Source organism: Somniosus microcephalus, chromosome 10 (assembly GCF_052327205.1).
Source record: "Somniosus microcephalus isolate GS21.2 chromosome 10, FLI_Smic_1.0, whole genome shotgun sequence".
In the NCBI taxonomy this organism is placed as follows: domain Eukaryota; kingdom Metazoa; phylum Chordata; class Chondrichthyes; order Squaliformes; family Somniosidae; genus Somniosus; species Somniosus microcephalus.
This window is the reverse complement of record NC_140996.1, coordinates 198,599,566-198,622,572: the sequence shown is the minus strand read 5'-3', so window position 1 is coordinate 198,622,572 and position 23,007 is coordinate 198,599,566. Positions and strand designations below refer to the sequence as shown.

Sequence of the window (23,007 nt, the reverse complement as noted above, 5' to 3'; positions counted from 1 at the left end):
CCTTTATCACAGGCCTCAGCTCCACTTACATCCGGCAAAGACTGCTAGAAAAAACGGGATTGGACCTGAAACAGGCTGCGGACACCGCGCGATCCCTGGATGTGGCCCAGAGAAACTCGGACGCCTACTCTTCAGCCCGCGCCGTCCACGCCGCCACATGTGCACCAAGGGCGCCGCCATCTTGGAAGGCATCTTCCCCGCCCGGCAGCCCGACACCGTCGGGGCCCCGCTCTCCCCCCAGAAGCCCTACGACAGCCGCGACGCGTCGGGGACCCAACTGCTACTTCTGCGGGCAGCCAAAGCACGCCAGAAACCTGTGCCCGGCGAAAAGCACCACCTGCTTTAAGTGCGGTAAGAAGGGGCACTTTGGGAAGGTGTGCAGAGGGAACCCCGCTGGAAAACCAAAACCCGCCACCGCCGCGTGTGCGCCGTGGGAGCGGCCATCTTGGACGCCATCTTGCCCGACCTCGTGGGGTCCGCCATCTTGTGAGCAGACAGCGCGGACGCCATCTTGTCTCGATCAGGGCCCTACAGTGGCATCGGTCACAGTGGACCAGACCAGGCCCCACCCGCTATCCAAATCAATGGTGGACATCGAGGTAAACGGGTGCGGGGTTAAATGTTAATTGACAGTGGAAGCACGGAGAGTTTTATCCACCCGGAACTGGCACGACAACTCTCCCTAAAGGTGGTCCCTACTCGGGGTACCATCTCTATGGCTGATAAAACCCAGACATCGACCATTCTGGGTTACTGCACGGTACAATTGTCCGTTAACGGGACTGTATACGATAATTTTAAAGTATTAATCATGAAGAATCTATGCGCGAGCGTGATCTTGGGCCTGGATTTCCAGTGCAACCACCAAAGCATCACGCTCAAGTACGGTGGGTCCCAGCCGCCCCTCACAGTGTGCGGCCTGGCTACCCTGAAGGTAAAGCCGCCTTCGCTATTCGCGAACCTTACCCCTAACTGCCGGCCAATAGCGACCAAAAGCAGGAGGTACAGCTGGGAGGACAGGCGGTTTATCGCAACCGAGGTAGACAGGCTCCTGAAAGAGCGCATTATTGAATGCAGCAATAGCCCGTGGCGCGCCCAAGTGGTGGTGGTAAGGGGTAGCGAGAAGAAACGGATGGTGATCGACTATAGCCAAACGATCAACAGGTACACCCAACTAGACGCCTACCCGCTACCCCGCATATCAGAAATGGTGAACCAAATCGCCCAATACCGGGTGTTCTCCACCATCGACCTCAAGTCAGCGTACCACCAGCTCCCTATCAGACCAGAGGACCGCCCGTACACCGCCTTCGAGGCGAACGGACGCCTCTACCAATTCCTCAGAGTCCCCTTTGGGGTGACGAATGGGGTCTCGGTCTTCCAGAGGGAGATGGATCGCATGGTCGATGACCACCACTTGCAGGCAACCTTCCCCTACCTCGACAACGTCACCATCTGCGGTCACAACCAGCAGGATCACGACTCGAACCTCGAGAGGTTCCTGAAAACCGCACAAAAACTCAACCTCACCTACAACGAGGACAAGTGCATTTTCAACACCACGCGCCTCTGCATACTAGGCAGCGTGGTGGAGAATGGGGAAATCGGACCAGACCCCGACCGATTGCGCCCCCTACGGGAGCTGCCCCTGCCCAACACTCCCAAAGCCCTGAAAAGGTGCCTGGGGTTATTTTCTTATTATTCCCAATGGGTCCCCAACTACTCCGACAAAGCCCGCCCCCTCTTGAAAGCATCCTCTTTTCCGCTCTCTGCTGAGGCCCATGCCGCCTTCAAAAGCATTAAGCAGGATATTGAGCGGGCCACGCTACAGGCAGTGGACGAGAACACTCCATTTCAAGTGGAAAGTGATGCGTCTGACTTTGCCTTGGCGGCCACCCTCAACCAGGCGGGGCGGCCCGTAGCTTTCTTCTCGAGGACCCTCCAAGGGCCCGAGATCAGACACTCCTCCGTGGAAAAGGAGGCCCAAGCCATCGTGGAGGCAGTGCGCCACTGGCGCCACTACCTAGCCGGCAAACGCTTCACCCTACTTACCGACCAGCGGTCGGTAGCGTTTATGTTCAATAATAAACAGAGGGGGAAGATCAAAAATGATAAGATTCTTAGGTGGCGGATCGAGCTCTCCACCTTCGAGTACGACATCATTTACCGGCCAGGGGCCCTTAACGAATCCCCAGATGCCCTCTCACGAGGGATGTGTGCCAGCGCCACCGGGGATCGGCTACAGACCCTCCACAACGACCTCTGCCACCCAGGGGTCACGCGGCTGTTCCACTTCATAAAGTCCCGCAACTTACCCTACTCGATTGAGGAAGTTCGGTCTCTGACCAGGAACTGCCGCACTTGCGCTGAGTGCAAGCCTCGGTTCTACCACCCTGATAGAGCCCACTTAATCAAAGCTACACGGCCCTTTGAGCGGCTCAGCTTAGATTTCAAGGGCCCCCTCCCGTCCGTCGACCGCAATGTTTACTTCCTGAACATTGTGGACGAATACTCCCGGTTCCCATTCGCCTTCCCCTGCCCAGACATGACCAGCGCCACGGTCATTAAATGCCTCAACAGCCTGTTCTGCCTGTTCGGTATGCCGAGCTACATCCACACGGATAGGGGGGCGTCCTTCATGAGTGAAGAGCTACGCCAGTACATGCTGTCCAGGGGTATCGCCACGAGCCGTACCACCAGCTACAACCCCCGGGGTAACGGTCAAGTGGAGCGAGAGAACGGGACAGTATGGAAAGCAGTCACTCTAGCTCTAAGGACCAAGGGCCTCCCTATCTCCCGCTGGCAGGAAGTCCTCTCAGATGTGCTCCATTCGATACGGTCGCTATTGTGTACTGCCACTAATGCCACGCCTCATGAATGAATGTTTAGCTTCCCCCGGAAATCCACCTCAGGCGTATCCATGCCGTCATGGCTCTCCACCCCGGGTCCGGTATTCGTGCGAAGGCATGTGAGGGGCCATAAGACGGACCCTCTCGTGGAGCCAGTGCACCTACTCCACGCCAACCCCCAATACGCGTATGTCCGGCACGCCGACGGAAGGGAGGACACCGTGTCAATAAAAGACGTCGCCCCAGCCGGTAACGACAACAACCACGGCAATAGCAGCAACAACGACCACAGCAACTCTTACCCACCCACTACTCTTTCATCACCCCCGGAAGAACATCGACCAACGGCACCCCCACCAACTACCCCTTCAACAACCCTGGCGGCACCCCCGGCAGAGACCCAGGAGGCCACTGGGGACACCCAGCCGACACCCGCGACACCACAACAGCCACGTCGGTCGCAGAGGACTACCAAACCCCCGAACAGACTAAATCTATAGAAGGGGTGAATGTGATGAAATATTCCATTCATCACTGCCTGTGACTGTGGTTGGTTTCAGGTTCCCCCCTTACCATTGTATTGCCTGTGACTATGGTTGGTTTCAGGTTTCTCCTCACCATTGTATTGTGTATTGGAATGTATGGAATGTGTTGTGTGTAGGGCTCCGCCCATACCTGGCCTCTATGTAAGCCAGCTCAGTCTGGCCTCACAGCCAGTACTGCAGACCTCCAGGGAAGATACCTCTCTCCACTGCGTGTTATCTTCTAAGTTAATAAAAGCCTTGTTTTGTTTTGCTAACATCGAGTCTCGGGATTATTGAGGCACATCAGAGAGTGTGGAACAGGACATTTGGAAACACAAGGACCTACTCTTGTATTATACTGCATATATAGGGAAAGGGTCTACAAGGCTAGAATGTCAAATCTGAAACTAATGGAGAAGCTTTGTTACAGGAGGATGGACAATCACTGAAGTTTGCCAAAAAGTTGCAGACGACTGAAAAGTGTTGTCGGTGTCTGGAACTGCTCCACCTATATCTGTGATGGCCGTAGCTGACCTGAAGTATTTTCACCACTGGCTGATTCCATTCATGTGCTGGAAATCTAGTGGGCATTCGGCAAAGTACATGTTCACATGGAATCAAGATGTGACTGATGTGCTGGAGTCACTCACAGACTCATCCATTTCCACAGAAATATAGAACAGGGGGAGAGATTGCATCACTCTATGCCAGTGCTAACTTCTCTAAAGTCTTGGGTGTCATTAACTGCACTCAATTGGAGATAAAAGGGGGCCTAAATTCAACATTGTTGCACCCGTTTTACAGACGTAGAGCAGGCGCAACGATGACAAATTGAGCAGTGGGACGGCCCTTGCCTGATTTGTGCGTCCGTTCAGACTGCGACTAAATTTGTTGGGGCCCTTTTTTAGGTTGTGCAAACTCCGACTAGTTTTTCAGACTCTGCATCGGCCTAACCTGCAGTCCTTAAAAAGAAAGGACCGTCAGGTATGGATTTTTTTTTTAGCTTACCTTAGTATGGAACCAGGAGGAACAGGAGTGCTCCCCTGCCTCCACATTAACATTGTGGGTCGCTATCGGCGCGTGCTCGCCCACCTCCTGCTTGCCTCCCCCTCCCCCGACATACCCACGGGCTGGCTTGGCATCCAAATCAGGAAGTAAACGAACCACCGCCCCACGTGATCCCAGGTTTGCATTCACTCAACGGTGGGCTCCGTGGGGGAGTACGCTGCAGCGTTTTAAAGGAGGTTCTTGCAGGGAGGATCGCACGAGGTAGGTGTGGATTTACTTGCGATGTCGGCAGCATGATCCTTAGCTTCGCTACCGACCGCAAATTCAGGCCCATTGTCAATATTTTAAAAATAAGATAGATAGGTAGTTGAGGGAAAGGGGAATAAAGGCATATGGAAACAGAGTGGACACACGGTATTGGAACTACTGTTCGTGAGGTGGCTAAACACCAACATGGACTGGTTTGATTTAACAAGGTGTTTCTGTGTTGTAATTTCTATGTAATTCGGTGATCCACAATGAAGAATCTTGCATGTGAATGCACAGTACCTGGAATCAGCACCTAATTCTTTCTGGCTGTGGTATTTCAATATGATGTGACTGACTAAAGGCTGTTTTTTTGGGAGATTTGGGTTATGGTTCATGACTCCATTACACAATCATAGCTACACAAAGTACATAGACGTAACCAGGAGCAAAATAAGACCGGTTAAGTCATTGAGCAGTTCACTGATGTTGCCAAGCTGTGATTCCAGTGCTTGGACAGATGGAGAAGGTGGAGAATCACCTTACAGTAAAAGCGAATCAAAGTGCACAGAAACATTGTAATCATGCTGCATAACTTTGGTATTGCCATTGAGAGGAGGTCTTATTTTAAACAGAATGAAAGTAACATCAGTCCTGTGCAAAGGAGGAGGAAGGATTCTAAATGCCGGTACCAGCCGAGAGGTTAGGATAATCTAATTGTGACCCACTTCAATTAGGGCAATCTCCAGCACCAAGGTGTGAAACAATACTCATCTCTGCCTGATACCAGGTGCACACATAGACCCCAATCTTCCACTTACAGGAGCCATTACATAGACTAGTGCATAATGATTGTTTGCCTTTCGTCTTTTGTTACACCGGCAGCTGCTCCTATTACCTGATTTTGCTGTTGCCCTATGTCACAAAAGATGGTGATTTAAAGTCATTTACCATGTGCTTTGCATGAGTGATACATGTATGATACTATGAGGACTTCACCTGTGGTCCTGTTGAAGGCTGGTTTCTGCTTTGCTTATTTCACATCACCACATTTTCTGACTCCTTGCCCGATCCTCTGGGTACTGGACAGAACATCGACCCTGTTGGTGACGTCCACCAAGAATTGTTTTCTAGCATGTGTATTGGGGCCAGTAGTGATTCACCACTTAGCTAAACGTTGCTGCCATCATCCCAAGTACATCCTCCATAATGATTGACACTTCAGTGCTGGTAAAACAGATGACTTCTAAGCCTAAGCAATGAAGCTTCTGAACAGGCTATCTAAACTTGTGGCTAAAATAGGACCTGTTTCATACAGTGATTAAGGCACTCAATTCTTGCTGCTAAGCTACCAAAATGTAACAAACATAGATCTGGACTGATTGGCTTGCTAAACTTCACGAGCAGCAGGCATCACAATGGTACTCAGAGGAGCCTGCAGTTGACCTAATGTTCAAAAATTGTTCACATTAAATGTACAGTTCCTCCATTAAAGGCCCTAATGGCTGACATTTAGAAAATTGGTCCTTTCATCTGTTATATCGAGCCTATTTACCTATTAGTTTCAAATATTTACCATGGTGATACGCAGACAGATTTGCAGTAATGGGATGTAATGCAGTTTCTTGCTCATTCTTTTCTGTTTCAGTATTTTCCTTTATCCAGTAGATATTATATTCCTTTATATCCTTCAGCCGCCAAGCTCTAAGCAGGAACTGATTCTGCAAATGTTGTAACTGGTGTCGAAGTTTGGCGACTTCGATCATGCATATTTCATTGTCCTGTTCAAAAGAAAAATATAAACCTGGAGCAAATTTCAGTAACACACTGGCAATACTTATCTCATGCCTGGGGAGCTATTGTTGCAGCTGTTATTTTATGATGTGGTCTAAATGTAGGTTAAAAAGTAAATTGAGAGATTTCGACAGGTGTTACGAGGAGAGCTGCAGTTTGAGAGGAGAACTTAATTGGAAGCGGGATAGGTACATGAGGGAGAAAGGAATAGAAGGATATGTTGATAGGGTGAGATGATGCAAGGTGGGAGGAGACTCATGTGGAGCATAATCACCGGCTTAGATCTGCTGGGCCGAATGGCCTGTTTCTGTGCTGTAAAATTCTATATAACTCCTTCCAGCTGCTGACAAAGTACACTCCAGCACCAAGAAAATAAAACAGCAAACCAGTAAAATACTAGTAGGCCTGTGAAACATGGGCACAAACCCCCAACCCGGAGAAAATAAGTGCTCCAGGTCCAATAAGGAAATTGAGACCCAGAAGTCAGTGTCCTCCTTCCTCCCACTCTCAGATTCAGGATAGAAACATGGGCCCAGGTCCATGCCCCAACAGAACATGGCCACAGGCTCCTGGTAGGCATCCTCGAGTGGGAAAACAATATAACATTACAAGTGAAGCCTCAGGATCAGCCTGGACTGCCCCAGTTGATCTGCTGGTAGGAACTTTAAAACACAGTTGGGCCCCTTATTGCGGCGGGAATCATTCCCAATGGAACCACAGCAACCATCATTGGAATCAGACATTACGTTCCCCCCGCCCCCCACCAAACACGCTGCCCTCCAGGTCCAAGCCCTCTACTTACCACTGGAGAAACAAGAGATGAAGATTCCTCCTCTCTCTCCTCATGGTGGTCAGCAGGATCCAAACAGTATCTCTCTGACCACTGAAACTGCTGCAGACTTGGGCTGTTCTCTTCATCTCCTGAATGCAGCAACCATTACAAGATCTCTCGAGATCTTTACCTTAAAGGGGAAGCACCTACAACACAGGATTGCCAAGCACCAATGGAAACTTACCACAAGGCACGGTCATTGACTCTCCACCAAATACATAAAGGTAGGCATGACAAGAAAATGGCAAATGCTTCTTGCTAAAACTACCCAACATCCACAGTCATCTGATGTCTACCCTGCCAGCATTCCAAAGGTACAACTATAGCCACAAGACCCAAGACAGACCATCCAAGTCTCTCCACCACCTACAAGGCACAAGTCAGGAGTGTGATGAATACTCTCCATTTGTCTGGATGAGTGCAGCTCCAAAAACACTCAAGAAACTCAACACCATCCAGGACAAAGCAGTTTGCTTGATCGGCAGCCCATCCACCACCTCAAACACCCACTCCCTCCACCACTGGCGCACGATAGCTGCAGTTTGTACTACCTATAGGATGCATGCAGCAACTTGGCAAGGCTTCTTTGACAGAACCTCTCAAACCCATGACCTCCACCAGCTAGAAGGGCAAGAACATAAGAAATAAGAGCAGGAGTAGGCCATATGGCCCCTTGAGCCTGCTCTGCCATTTAATAAGATCATGGCTGATCATCGACCTCAACTCCACTTTCCTGCTCCATCTCCGTATCCCTTGATTCCCCTAGAGTCCAAAAATCTATCTATCTCAGCCTTGAATATACTCAAAGACTCAACATTCACAGCCCTCTGGGGCACAGAATTCCAAAGATTCACAACCCTCTGAGTGAAGAAATTCCTCCTCATCTCAATCTTAAATAGCCTACCCCTTATCCTGAGACTATACCCCCTAGTTCTAGACACTCCGGCCAGGGGAAACAACCTCTCAGTATCTACCCTGTCAATCCCTTTCAGAATCTTGTATGTTTCAATGAGATCACCTCTCATTCTTCTAAATTCCAGAGTATAGGCTCATTCTACACAATCTCTCATCATAGGACAGCCCTTTCATCCCAGGAATCAATCTAGTGAATCTTCACTGCACTGCCTCCAAGGCAAGTATATCCTTCCTTAGATAAGGAGACCAAAACTGTGCACAGTACTCCAGGTGTGGTCTCACCAAGGCCCTGTACAAGGGCAGCAGGAGAATGGGAACACCACCACCTCCAAGTTCCCTCCTAGTCACACACCACCTAGACTTAAAAATATTGCCGTTCCTTCATCGTCACTGGGTCAAAATTCTGAAACTCCCTACCTAACAGCATTATGGGATTAACTCCACCACATGGACTGCAACAGTTCAAGAAGAAGGCCCACCACCATGGGCAACTAAGGATGGGCAATAAATGGTGGCCTTGCCAGCGACGCCCACATACTGAGAATGATTGTTTAAAAGAAAAATGACATGACACTAATTCAGTTGCAACTTAAAATTCCTTTCAGAAAAATGAAAGAAAGCAGACATGTTTTGAAAAGATAATATATTGTAGTTGGACACACATACCGAACCTCTGTGAGCTGCTAAACTTTGATCCAAGAAAAGTAGAAAGACCAGTAGCACCATGGCATCCAATGTTGGCTACCTACAAAAAATATATTTTAATCTTAAAATGCATTGGGGTCACAAATGGATCGTGGCGTGACTTGCCCTCTAATTTTCCACATCTTTCTCCCTCTGACGAGACACATTGGGGTACGTTTTCAACTTGCTACCCAAGCGTAAAACTGGTGTTGGGAATCGGCCGCGCGTTATAGGAGCTGTCAAATTATCCTTTCCATTGATTTGAATCGAAGGAAAAATTGAGCAGTTTCTATAATAAGTGACCTATCCGCAATGTCAGATTTACACCCGGGCGGCAAGTTGAAAATCTACACTATTGAGTTGAGCTTAGCTGCCTCTATGGAGGGGCAGCTAAACTCCACTCAATAGGGTCGATTTTAACCCACTCGCTCAGCAGAAACCTGGCGGGAGGGCAGTTAAAAATCGCCCTACTTCTTACCTGTTCGAATGCTGCCATGTTTGCAACATCTGCGATTTTAACCTGCCCGCCTGAGCAGGGGCAAGGACACGTGCCCGGACCCAACAGGGTCCTTCTCTACATATAAATGTTGTGGTCCAATGACATAATTGAGACCAATGTGTCTCATTGGTGGTGTGGCTTATGGGAGTTGTGCTTCTAGCCCATATCCTGCCACTGCACCTATGTCTTGTGACATTGGGCTAGAAATTGCAGTCGGAGGTATACCTATCACGACCCGTGAACCAATTACAAACTTACCTTCTGGCGGCAAGGCTGCGAAAACTTGCAGTCTGACGCAATGAGGTGGAGGGCCGCGTAATGGCCCACGGATCCCAGGCAGTGCAGAAGCGTACCTGGGATCACGTGGGCCTTGTCCTCCAATCACAAAGCACAATTGCATTTCAATCATTTACGATGGGAATCCCCTAATGAGATGCAATGGAATCCCAAAATCTAATAATTATACAATTTAACACAATTGGAATTTTATTAATTATTACCTTCATTCCACCAACCTCACTAAAAATTAAATTTTTTGATAATTTTATACATCATTAAAACTGTAATCCGGGCCAATATTTGCATAAACTCATTTCATACAGTGTATGTGCATAATTTAGGATATCAAAATGTTTAATTAATGGCTTAGAGATCCCCTTACACTGATGCAAACAGGTCCTGTGACTGCTTGCATCAACCGTAAGACTTCCGTGTGCAATCGGTGGGCAAATAGCCCAACTCTGCACCAACGATTGCTTTCTCGTACGTTGCAGGCCACAAGTTCCGGATTTCATGCAAGCGCATGCGGAAATCCTGAACTTTCTGTAGATTTCAAAGGAGGTATGCCGCTATACCGACCGCAAAATCTGGGCCATTAACTTGCCGTACTTTACTAGAACATCAAGCGAAGTAGATGGCTCAAGTAGAACATTTTGGGATATCCCATAAATAGATGGAAACTGGACTGAACTGGCAATCCAGAGGTCGTCAGTTCAAATCCCACCGTGGCAAGTTGTGAAACTGAAAGCAATGGCACGTAAGTTGCGGTCAGCGGACTCACGATCTCTGTAGCGTGAAGTTCAGCTTTTTCTACGTTCAGTTGCGATCAGTGCAGTGTAGTGGGAATTCCATAGCGTGAACTGCTGTGGCGTCAACAAGCTGTCTAAGCAGCCAATCACAATGCAGAATTCTGAGTCAGGAAAACAGGAAGGAAAAAAGTGCTTTTTATTTTGACTTTTTAAAAATGTTATAGAGAGCAAAACAAAGATTGGGCTCTCACATGGGGAAAAGGTAAACCTGAAATTAATATTGTAATTGTAATTTTTATTAAAATGGAGAAATTTAACACTCCGCAAAATTAAAATTAGTTTTTCAGGGCCATAATGTTTGTTTAGCAGTCAATATATTGTTAAAACCACCAGTTACACCTAATCCAACAAGGTCTAACTTTTAATGGGGTATTTAACAACGATATTGCTGCAGAAAAGCCAATGGCCCAGAAATTCGGGTCGGGGGCTTCCCGCAGGTGTAAGCCCCCGACCTGCACTTATCTTGCGCGCCGGCCGTTGTGCTGTGGGCCCCCGTGGAATTCCGATCCTGGGCCTGCTCCAGCTGCTGGCGCGCAGTGCTTGCGTGTCCCAGGGGCGCAGTTAGTTCGATGCGTCCCCATGGATCACGTGGGCCATGGGGAGCCAATCGGAGTAGGGAAGAGCTGTCAAAACTTATAAATACTACGGGCCCCAAAACATCACTAAATCTTCAAATAAATTTTAAAAAAACATCACATTTTTAAAATAAACTATAAATTACATGAAATAACTATTTTAAACAATAATTTAAATTTTTGAAAAAAATAATTTTATTTTCTAACGGGGCTAAAAATAAACTTACCTTGCTTTAAAGTATTTAAAAATAATAAACCTGTGGAAAAAATGTTTTAATTTTAATTAATTCACCACTTACCTTGTAAAAAGCAGGCTTTACGCCCGCTTTTTAAATGTGTAACTTCTGGAGACTTACCCTCCCGGGAAAACCTGCAAAAAAAACGTAAGTTCGATGCACACGCGCAGCCTCTCCTGCGCACGCATTCGACCTCTTAACCCCTGCTTTCAGGGGAACGGAAGTGCCGGTTTCCTGCGCATGCGCAGTGCATGCAGGAAACCGGCACTTCCTTTGGGCTTACGGGTGAGTACCCCATGCGTACTCACCTGTGGAGACCCGAATTTCTGGGCCATTGTTTTTGTCAGTTTCACCGATTACACTGATTGCCGGCTATGTGGCGGGGCGGTGGGTGGGGCAGGGGTTGGGCACAGTGCAGCCAATGTTGGAGCAGTGAATGACTGACCACAACCTCAGGATTTCCACATGAGGATGTACATGCGCTAAATCCTGAAGTTGCGGTCAGTTTCAAAGGAGTAATAACGGCGAATGTTGTTCGTTCGCTGTCATTACCCAGCGCAAATGCCGGGCCAACAAATCTGGCAATTTGTTTGCTAGCACCATAAATTGACCATGAAATCTGTTGTAAAAATCCACCTGGTTCAACTGGCTACAGAGGAGGCACCAGTTCACAGACGAGTTTATCCAGCTCTAATACAAACCCCCAGTACATTTCTGCTCTCTGAATTTAACCCTTTGAGTTAAATTGAATTAAAAAATAATGTCTTAATGTAAATGATAACAAACTCCTTCCGTGGAGAAAGCTAGAAACCCTGAAACATGACGGAAGGCCAAAGCTTTACCGTGGCAGCAAAATAATACATTGCGTAATATGTAGTATAACGCTTCTGTGCTTAAAAATATCGTGCCATCTGAATTACTCTGAGCAACACCATAGGAGAATCACTAGGATATACAGAAGGTTTTATATATATTCAAGAAGGAGTTAGATATATTTCTTAAGGCTAAAGGGATCAAGGGGTATGGGGAGAAAGCAGGGGCAGGGTACTGAATTTGGAAGATCAGCCATGATCTCATTAAATGGCGGAACAGGCTCGAGGGGCCGAATGGCCTACTCCTGCTCCTATCTTCTATGTTTCTATATGTTTTGCATCCAGTGTGCATCCACTTCAGATGTTACACTTTGTTACAGATACATAACAATCTTAAAAAGAAAAAAGCCTGTCATTGACCTGGAGTCTGAAATTTACAAGCAGTTACAACTGCATTCTGAATGACTTCAGCAGCGGCCTTAAAGGGATAGACTAGGTTTGCATCTTAACTGTGCTCCAGATTACCCATTGAGCAATATCATGAGAGATCCACTAGATCTATATATCTTTTTGGTCAGTATTTAGCTGTGTAAGGACAAATGGTCTTTATTTTCTGATCATCACAATTAACATTACTAATGTAATCCTAAAAAATATCCTTTGGTGTTGGTAGCACAAAAATAATTTTAGTTATTTTCACTTATTGTATCGTGCAACTACCAGGATAGAAGGTGAACTAGATAGGCCTTGGCCCTTTTTCGTCTCGCAATTCCTACGCTCCTAAGAAACCAAAGAATTTAATTAATGTCATAACCTAGTTTTTGCTGCACTTTAGCACCATGGTACCATTTGTTTAACACTCAGCTCTGGAAAATATAGGAAAGGTGGGGTGGCTTTCCTCCTGATTTTTAAAAATGCCGGGATCTGCACGGAGTGGGATTAAAATGGAGTGCACTTAAACAGAGTGTTTTATTTGGGAATTTGGAAAAAGCGGGAATTCGGAGAAGGAGTTGTTGCTTTTTGCCTACCCTAATTGTAGTTCTGTGTGTTACAGGTAGATATTTAATTTCCGTACCCATAACTTAATCTAGATCAAGTAAGTAGTCAAGAAACTACACTGTAAACTAAGTAACCTAATTACAAATGTAATTAATTTAAATTAAATAAAACAAGGTCAAAAAGGGATGGCAGTGCAGGTGATGTGCTGCAACTGCAGCATGTGGGAGTTTGTGGAGAGCATTGTGATCCCGGACAACCACGTTTGCAGTAAGTGCCTGCATCTTGAGGAACTTCAGCTCAGAGTTTTTGAGCTGGAGTCTGAGGTGCAGGTCTGGTTAGTGGTCAGGGGCAGGAGGGCATGACTGCAACTTAGGCAGGTAAGGGGACCCCAGGTGCAGTTCTGGAGGAGCCTCAGCCTTTGCCCTTGTCCAACAGGTATGGGGTTCCTGCTGCTTGTGTGGATGAAGGAAAAGCCTGCAGGATGGATGAGCAAGCTGACCATGGCACCATGGTGCAGGAGGTCATTCAAGTGGGGGGAGTGAAAGAGAATGTAGTTGTTCTCTGTAGCCGCGACCAAGAGTTCTGAAGGTTGTGTTGTCTGCTCGGTGCCAGGTTTAAAGACATCTCCTCGCGGCTGGAGAAGAACTTGGAGGGGAGGGGGAGAATCCAGTTGTCGTGGTCCACGTAGGAACCAACAACGTAGGTAGAACTAGGAATGAGGTTCTGCTGAGGGCGTTTGAGGAGCTAGGATCCAAATTAAAAAGCAGAACCTCAAAGGTAATAATTTCTGGATTGTTACCTGAGCCACGCGCAAATAGCCACAGGGACAAACAGATTAGAGGTTTAAATGCGTGACTCAAAGAGTGGTTTGGGAGGAAGGGGTTTCAGTTCATGGGTCACTGGCAACAGTACTCGGGAAAAGAGGGAGCTGTTCCATTGGGACGGGCTCCACTTAAACCGGGCTGGGACCAGTGTCCTGGCGAACCGAGTAACTAGGGCAGTAGACAGAGCTTTAAATTAATGAAAGGGAGGGGTGTGGGAGGATTCAGGAGAGTAAATTTAAAAGCAGTGAGAGAAATGTCAAGGCTCTAGAGCAGAGTAGAGTTTTGGGTAAAAATAAGCAGAGTGGTTCAGGAAGGAACAGAGAGAGTAACAAAGGTAATAAGGCATCAGAGACTAAGGTGACATCAGGGAAAAATAGAAATAACTCAAAGCTAAAGGCATTGGGCTGGATTTTCAATGAGGAGTTGGGACTACAACTTTTGGGGTTGTAGTCCCGCCTCCATCGAGTTCTAGCCAACCTACACGATTTAGACTTGATTGACCTTGTTGAGCCCGCCCAGCGGGCTCAACAGGCCAATTAAGGGCAACCCGGCAACAGGTGACATCACAGATTGAAATTTCATTTGTCAAGACCTTTTGACAGATGAAATATCAGTGTTTCACAGCTGTTTGAAGCTGTCAAACTCTGACAATCTGTACTCCAGGTTAATTCCTTCCTCTCAGGATGATTTAGAGATCTTCCCCAGAACAGAAAGCAGAGGCTGCAGATTTTGACAGCTGGCGGCCATTCTGCTTCATTAAGATGGAGAATGAAGTAGTTGACTCAGAGACTAGGGTCCTGAATTTAAATAAAGGAAACTACGATGGTCTCAGGTGCGAATTGGGTAGGATTGACTGGGGAATGTCATTCAAAGGGTTAACGGTGGATAGGCAATGGCAAACATTCAAAGACCGCATGGATGAACTGCAGAATTTGTTTATCCCAGTTTGGCATAAAAATAAAACAAAAAAGGTGTCTCAACCATGGCTAACGAGAGAAATTAGGGATAGCATAAGATCCAAGGAGATCACATATAAATTGGCCAGAAAAAGCAGTAATCCAGAGGATTGGGAGCAGTTTAGGATTCAACAAAGGAGGACAAAGGGATTAATTAAGAAAGGGAAAATAGAATATGAGAGTAAGCTTGCAGGGAACATAAAAACTGACTGTAAAAGCTTTTATAGATATGTGAAGAGAAAAAGATTGGTGAAGTCAGAATCAGGGGAATTTATAATGGGGAACAAAGAAATGGCAGACCAATTAAATACATATTTTGGTTCTGTCTTCACAAAGGAGGACACAAATAACCTCCCAGAAATGTTGGGGAACATAGGGTCTGATGAAAGGGAGAAACTGAAAGAAATCAGTATTTGTAGGGGAATGGTGTTAGGGAAATTGACGGGATTGAAGGCCGATAAATCCCCAGCGCCTGATAATCTACATCCTAGGGTACTTAAGGAAGTGGCCCTAGAAATAGTAGATGCATTGCTGATCATCTTCCAACATTCGATGGAATCTGGAACAGTACCCATGGATTGGAGGGTAGCTAATGTTACCCCACTATTCAAAAAAGGTGGTAGAGAGAAAATGGCGAATTACAGACCGGTAAGCCTGACATCGGTAGTGGGGAAAATGCTAGAGTCCATTATAAAAGATATAATAGCAGAGCACTTGGAAAACAGTGACAGGATCAGGCAAAGTCAACATGGATTTACAAAAGGTAAATCGTGCTTGACTAATCTACTGGAATTTTTTGAGGTGTAACTAGTAAAATACATAAGGGAGAACCAGTGGATGTGGTGTATTTGGACTTTCAGAAGGCTTTCGATAAGGTCCCACATAAGAGATTAGCGTGTAAAGTTAAGGCACATGGGATTGGGGGCAAGGTATTGACTTGGATAGAGAACTGGTTGGCAGATAGAAAGCAAAGAGTTGGAATAAACGGGTCTTTTTCAGAGTGGCAGGCAGTGACTAGTGGGGTACCGCAGAGATCGGTCCTTGGACCTCAGCTATTCACAATATATATTAATGATCTAGACAAGGGAACTAGATGTGATATCTCCAAATTTGCAGACGACACAAAGCTGGGTGGGCGTGTGTGCTGTGAGGAGGGTACCGAGAAACCCCAGGATGATTTGGACAGGTTGGGTGATTGGGCAGAGACATGGCAGATGCAATATAACGTGGATAAATGTAAGGTTATCCACTTTGGTGTCAAAAACAGAAAGGCAGATTATTATCTGAATGGCAATTGATTGGGAGAAGGGGAAGTGCAACAAGACCTGGGTGTCCTTGTGCACCAGTCGCTGAAGGTAAGCATGCAGGTGCAGCAGGCGGTTAAGAAGGCAAATGGTATGTTGGCCTTCATAGCGAGAGGGTTTGAGTACAGGAACAAGGATGTCTTGCTGCAGTTGTACAGGGCCTTGGTGAGACCACATCTTGAGTATTGTGTGCAGTTTTGGTCGCCTTATCTGAGGAAGGATATTCTTGCCATGGAAGGAGTTCAGAGAAGATTCACCAGGCTGATACCTGGGATGGCAGGAATGACATATGAGGAGAGACTGGGTCGATTGGGCTTGTACTCACTGGAGTTTAGAAGAATGAGAGGGGATCTCATTGAAACTTATAAAATTCTGACAGGACTGGACAGACTAGATGCAGGGAGGATGTTCCTGATGGTCGGGGAATCCAGAACCAGGGGTCACAGTCTAAGGATAAGGGGTAGGCCTTTTAGGACAGAAATGAGGAGGCATTTCTTCACCCAGAGAGTGGTGAACCTGTGGAATTCTCTACCACAGAAGGCAGTAGAAGCCAATTCATTAAATATATTCAAGAAGGAGTTGGATATATTTCTTAAGGCTAAAGGGATCAAGGGGTATGGGGAGAAAGCAGGGACCGGGTACTGAACTTGGATGATCAGCCATGATCGCATTGAATGGCAGAGCAGGCTCGAGGGGCCAAATGGCCTACTCCTGCACCTATCTTCTATGTTTCTATGCCGGTGAAATGAGGGACTCCCGAGACCTGAAGGAAGGATGGCTGTAAAGGTAAGTAAAGGTTAGTAGAACTTCTTTAAACACTTTACACAGACCAAACACACTTACCTCTGCACTCATGCACCCATCACTCACCTGAACACCGGACATCTCGACCCCTCCAAGCCCTTCATCCCGACGGCCCGCCTCGCTAACTTGGCGTGGTTTGGAGCCGTCGGGAATCCCACATTTCAACAATGAAAATAGGGATTAGGCTAAAAACTGCCTGTTAACTACCTGTTAACAGGCAGTTAATTGGCACTAATCCCCTTCCCGCCTCGGGGAGGTGGGTCCCAGTGCGGGGCGGGTACCTGCCTCCTTTGAAACTGGCATGGAGGCGGGTTGGGGGCGGGATGGGGTCGGGACCCCCGATTTTGGGATTTTAAACCCCCACACGCCTCCAATCCGGACTCCACGGCCCAATGAAAATCCAGCCCATTATATCTGAATGTGCAAAGCATTCACAACAATATAGATGAATTAATAGCGCAGATAGAAATGAATAGGTTTGATCTAATAGCCATTACGGAGACGTGGTTGCAATGTGGCCAAGGTTGGGAACTAAATATTCCAGGATACTTAACTTTTAGAAGAGATAGGCAAAATGGAAAAGGAGGAGGGGTAGCCCTGATAATAAAGGATGGGATAAAGACAGTAGCGAGAAAGGATCTTAGCTCCAAAAATCAAGAAGTAGAATCAGTTTGGGTGGAGCTAAGAAACAGCAAGGAGCAGATAACATTGGTGGGAGTTGTTTATGGGTCCCCAAATAGTAATTGTAATGTAGAGCAAAGTATAAATCAGGAAATTAGAGATGCATGTAACAAGGGTAATACAGTAATCATGGGGGACTTTAATCTACATATAGACTGGGCAAACCAAATTTGCAGTAATAGTGTGGAGGACGAATTCATGGAATGTATGCAAGATAGTTTTCTAGATCAGTATGTTGAGGAACCAATTGTGGAACTGGCTATTTTAGATCTAGTATTGTGCAACGAGAAAGGGTTAATTAATAACCTTGTAGTAAAGGGGCCTTTGGGGCAGAGTGACCATAATATGATAGAATTTTATATTGAATTTTAAAGTGATTTAGTTAAATCTAAAACTAGGGTCTTAATTCAAAACAAAGCAAACTATGTAGGAATGAGGGGTGAGTTGGCTGAGGTAGATTGGGAAACTACATTAAAAGGTATAACAGTAGAGAAGCAATGGCTAGCATTTAAAGAATTAATACATAATTTACAAAAATATACATTCCTTTAAGACACAAAAACCCACAGGAAAAGTGGTCCAACTGTGGCTAACAAGAGAAGTTAAAGGTAGTATTAGATCAAAGGAAGCGGCTTATAATGTTGCCAAAAAGAATAGTAAGCCTGAGGAGTGGGAGGATTTTAGAATTCAGCAAAGGAGGACCAAGAAATTGATAAAGAAAGGGAAAATAGAATGAGAGTAAACTAGCGAGAGACATAAAAACAGACTGTAAAAGCTTTTATAGGTATGTAAAAAAGAAAAAATGAGTGAAAGTAAATATGGGTCCCTTACAGGCTGAGATAGGAGAAATTATAATGGGGAATAAGGAAATGGCAGAGAAATTAAACACATACTTTGGCCGGAATTTTGCCGGCACTCAGGGGGCGGGTTTGGAGGCAGGACCTCCGGCAAAATTGCAAAGATTGACAGCGGGCAGGAAACCCGCTGTCAACCTGCCTACAATCAATCTTCCCAAGTGTCGGGTCCCCGATTTGCGCATGGAACCGACACCTCGCGGTGGGAAGAGGATTATAGCCACTTAACCACTTAAAGGTTAACAGGCAGTTAACAGGCTCTTTTTCAATTTTGACACTTCTACTTTGGGCTTCCCGACGTCCAGACACCACGCCAGTTAAATGTGGCGTGTTGTGAGTCTGCTGTAATGTTTCTGCATTGATGACAGCTGCAGAAGTGGTGTGAAGGATCCAATGGTGCACTGCTGAGTTTCAGAGGTAAGAAAATGTTGGCAAATTCATTTTTAATGCATTTAGGCTTTTCTGTAGGTAGCAAGTTTTGAATTGTATGTCTAGTCCCACCTCATTGGGAGAACCTCTCTACCCAGTGACAGATCGCTTCTGTAACCTCACCTGCAGCTGCCATCTGTTCTAGCCTAAGGAGGGAGTCACTGGAGAGCCTGGATGCAAGAGCTCATCTTTGTACAGTCATTGTCAGTGTTTGTAGCACCTCAATGCTGTCAAACACTGAGAAATCAGCTGTCAAAAGAAAACCGGCAGATGATGCATCATCAAATGATGTCATCTGGCCGGCTTCATCTTAATTGGCTGGCAAGCCCGTAGAGTGGGCCGGATGTAGTTGAGGGTGGGACTGGAACCCGGAAGCCACCTGACCCGCTCCCAAGCCGCATCGATCAAGAAAATTGCAGCCTTTGTGTCTGTCTTCACGGAAGAAGACGCAAAAAACTTCCTGGAAATAGTGGCGAACCAAAGGTCTAGCGAGAATGAGGAACTGAAAGAAATTAGTATTAGTAAAAAAATAGTTCTGGAGAAATTAATGGGGCTGAAAGCCAATAAATCCCCTGGACATGATGGTCTACTTCCTAGGGTTTTGACTAGGGTTGGCTATAGAGATAGTGGATGTCATTGGTTGTCATTTTCCAAAATTCTGTAGATTCTAGAATGGTTCCCGTGGATTGGAAGGTGGCAAATGTAACCCCACTATTTAAGAAAGGAGGGAGAGAGAAAACGGGGAACTAAAGACCAGTTAGCCTGACATCAATAGAAGGGAAAATGCTAGAATCTATTTTAAGGACGTAGTAACAGAGCACTTAGAAAATAATTATAAGAATGGGGCAGAGTCAACATGGATTTATGAAAGGGAAATCGTGTTTGATGAATCTGTTAGAGTTTTTTGAGGTTGTAACTAGCAGAATAGATAAGGGGAACCAGTGGATGTGGTGTATTTGGATTTTCAGAAGGCATTCAATAAGGTGCCACACAAGAGGTTATTAAACAAAATTAGGGCTCTTAGGATTGAGGGTAATATACTAGCATGGATTGAGGATTGGTTAACGGACAGAAAACAGAGAGTAGGAATAAACGGGCCATTTTTGGGTTGGCGGGCTGTAACTAGTGGGGTACCACAAGGATCAGTGCTTGGGCCTCAACTATTCACATATTGAATGAGGGGACCTAATGTAATATATCCAAATTTGCTGATAATACAAAGCTGGGTGGGAATGTAAGTTGTAAGGAGGATGCAAAGAGGCTTCAAGGGGATATAGACAAGCTAAGTGAACATGGCAAATGGAATATAATGTGGAGAAATGTGAGGTTATCCACTTTGGTAGGAAAAATAGAAGAGCAGAATATTTTTTAAATGATGAGAGATTGGGAAATGTTGGTGTTCAGAGGGGCCTGGGTTTCCTTGTACATGAATCACTGAAAGTGAACATGCAGGTACAACAAGCAATTAGGAAAGCAAATGTTATGTTGGCTTTTATTACAAGAGGATTTGCGTATAAGAGTAAAGACGTCTTACTGCAATTGTATAGGGCCCTGGTGAGACCACACCTGGAGTATTGTGTACAGTTTTGGTCTCCTTACCTAATGAAGGATATACTTGCCTTAGAGGGAGTGCAACAAAGGCTCACCAGACTGATTCCTGGGATGGGGGTATTGTCCTATGAGGAGAGATTGAGTAGACTAGGCCTATATTCTCTAGAGTTTAGAAGAATGAGAGGTGATCTCACTAAAACATACAAAATTCTTACAGGGCTTTACAGGGTAGATGCAGAGAGGGTGTTTCCCCTGGCTGGGGATTCTGGAACCAGGGGTCACAGTCTCAGAATAAGGGATCGGCCATTTAGGACTGAGATGAGGAGAAATTTCTTCACTCAGAGGGTGGTGAATCTTTGGAATTCTCTACCCCAGAGGGCTGTGGAGGCTCAGTCGTTGAGTATATTCAAGACAGAGATCGATAGATTTTTGGATATTATGTGAATCAAGGGATGTGGGGATAGTGCAGGAAAGTGGAGATGAGGTCGAAGATCAGCCATGATCTTATTGAATGGCAGAGCAGGTTCAAGGGGCCAAATTGCTTACTCCTGCTCCTATTTCTTATGTTTTTATGTTCTTTGAGAACTCTAGTCTCTGTTAAAATTCCTTGCTTTGGCCTGTTTTGTGTTTATGCAGAAAAGAAAAGGATTTAGTTACATGGAGCTGTAACTATAATAGCAGAATAGTGGTCTCATTACACCTATTACAAAAATTCTTGAGGCTGGTTTCAGTGTAAACACCTATTATGAGTGGAGTTGGCACCCACAAAAGAATCTGTTTTTATTCTTCTCTAAACTACACAGTATCCAAAATCAGAAAGACATTCCGGCTGTTCAAATAATTCACGTTATTGCAATTGAAACCTTGTGATTTCTGGGTTTTAAAAAAATATTTTCTATCTATCATGACCTTGGTTCTTCATATATGCAAAAAAGTATCAATGTAAAATATGACAATTAATTCTTAAAACTAATATAATTAGTAAATATAGTGTTATGTCTCATATTTTGACATTTGTACATGCACATGCAAGAACAATAGATACAGAAAAGGAAAAACAGAATTCCTGTGACAATGTTTTGGCACTAAAGTAGTGTTAGTTCTAAAATAACATTATGTAGGTTCACTGATTTAATAGTATGATGTTGCTAATGGTGCGTCAAAAGTTTTATAATAACAAAGATGTTATGCCAAGTAGTTTTATTAGGGACAGATTTATCAGCATTGCAGGCAACCTTGGGATCTGACTGACTGGGGTGGGGTCTTGAGGTTTAGCAACATTTTGAAGGGAGTCCTGGAGCCTGGAAGTACTGCAGAGAAGAGTTCTAGGAGCATTGGAAAATGTCCATAGTTCTGTGATCATTGTGTCAGTTATCCTGGTATCCAGGAGCATTTGTCAGGGAGAATTCTTTAAATTTAATTCAATAAACCTGGTGATTTGTGAGCTCGCACCAAAAATAGCCATGAAAGCTGCCAGATTGTTGTAAAAATCTAACTTATTCAGTAATCCTTCAGGGAAGGGAATCTGTCACCCTTACCTGGTCTGTCCTACATATGACTCCAGTTCCAAATTATGTGGTTGATTTTTAATGCCCTCAGGACGACTATGGGTGGGCAATAAATACTGCCTTGCCAATGTTGACAGGGGTTTTGGGGAGACAAGACCACTTACTCCTGATATCTATAAATCATCTAGAATATCTGAGCTGGCATCACAGAAGGCACAGTTATTTGGCTGTAAAACATACTTTCCTATGAAAAGCACACGATTAAAAAAAGACAAAAAGCAAATTATTTTATTCTCAACCTAATTTGACAGCTGTTTTCACAACCACATTCAGATGCCACTTTATAGATGATCTATTTAAAAGCACGGGAGTGCAAGACACATCGCTATTCGTTTGTTGAACTGCAACTTCTGCAGTAGCTTGAACTCCTAAACTGTACTGAATTTAGTGATGTTATTTTATTACAAACAACATGTAGCTATTGTTTACTTTGACTGTAACTATACTATTTAACAGATTTACTACCTTGCTGAAAATGATTCTTGATACATTAAAAGTTAGATCATAATGTTTTGCAATAGCTATGGCACTGAAATGTAAAGAAATAATGGAAAAGCAGACAATGAATTAGAAAAGAAATGAGTGTGCACTTCATACATATGGCATCATTTAAAGCTTAGCTTGATTCATAACAATTTGTGCAGTGACAAATAAGACAAATAACAAAACTCACCTGAACTATAGCAATATCTCAACCAATTGCATAAGATATTCACGAGGTGTTGTCTGTACTTGAAGATTTGAATGAATAAGAATGGCACTAAAGTTGTTGATATTACTGTGTGCAAGAAACCAGATGGTTTATATTAAAGTCCCTGGAGTAAGTTATTTCTTCACTTTCCAGTAATGGAGATCTTCTGCATATTATGCCAGTGACAAAACTCTCTCCATTTGCAATATTTTGACAAGTGAAGGCATATTTTCATCTCTTGTGCATAAATTCATGTTCACAGATGCACAACTTCATCAGTCCTA

At 45.1% G+C, this 23,007-nt stretch overlaps 1 protein-coding gene across 3 annotated transcripts in view; it reads right to left on the bottom strand.

Annotated features, from left to right (window-relative positions):
• fgl1b (fibrinogen like 1B) overlaps positions 1–23,007 on the bottom strand; it is a 45,064-nt gene that overhangs the window by 10,254 nt on the left and 11,803 nt on the right. Inside the window, exons 1-4 of one of the 3 annotated variants that reach the window (XM_085999421.1) lie at positions 22,706–23,002; positions 10,412–10,540; positions 8,835–8,913; positions 6,204–6,408 (exon numbers count right to left, since the gene is read on the bottom strand). In XM_085999421.1, coding sequence (XP_085855547.1) covers positions 6,204–6,408; positions 8,835–8,894 — 265 coding nt within the window. In that variant the 5' untranslated portion in view covers positions 8,895–8,913; positions 10,412–10,540; positions 22,706–23,002. Of the gene's footprint in view, positions 1–6,203; positions 6,409–8,834; positions 8,914–10,411; positions 10,541–22,705; positions 23,003–23,007 lie in introns of those variants that run through there. The other 2 variants (XM_085999422.1, XM_085999423.1) reach the window with 2 other exon arrangements.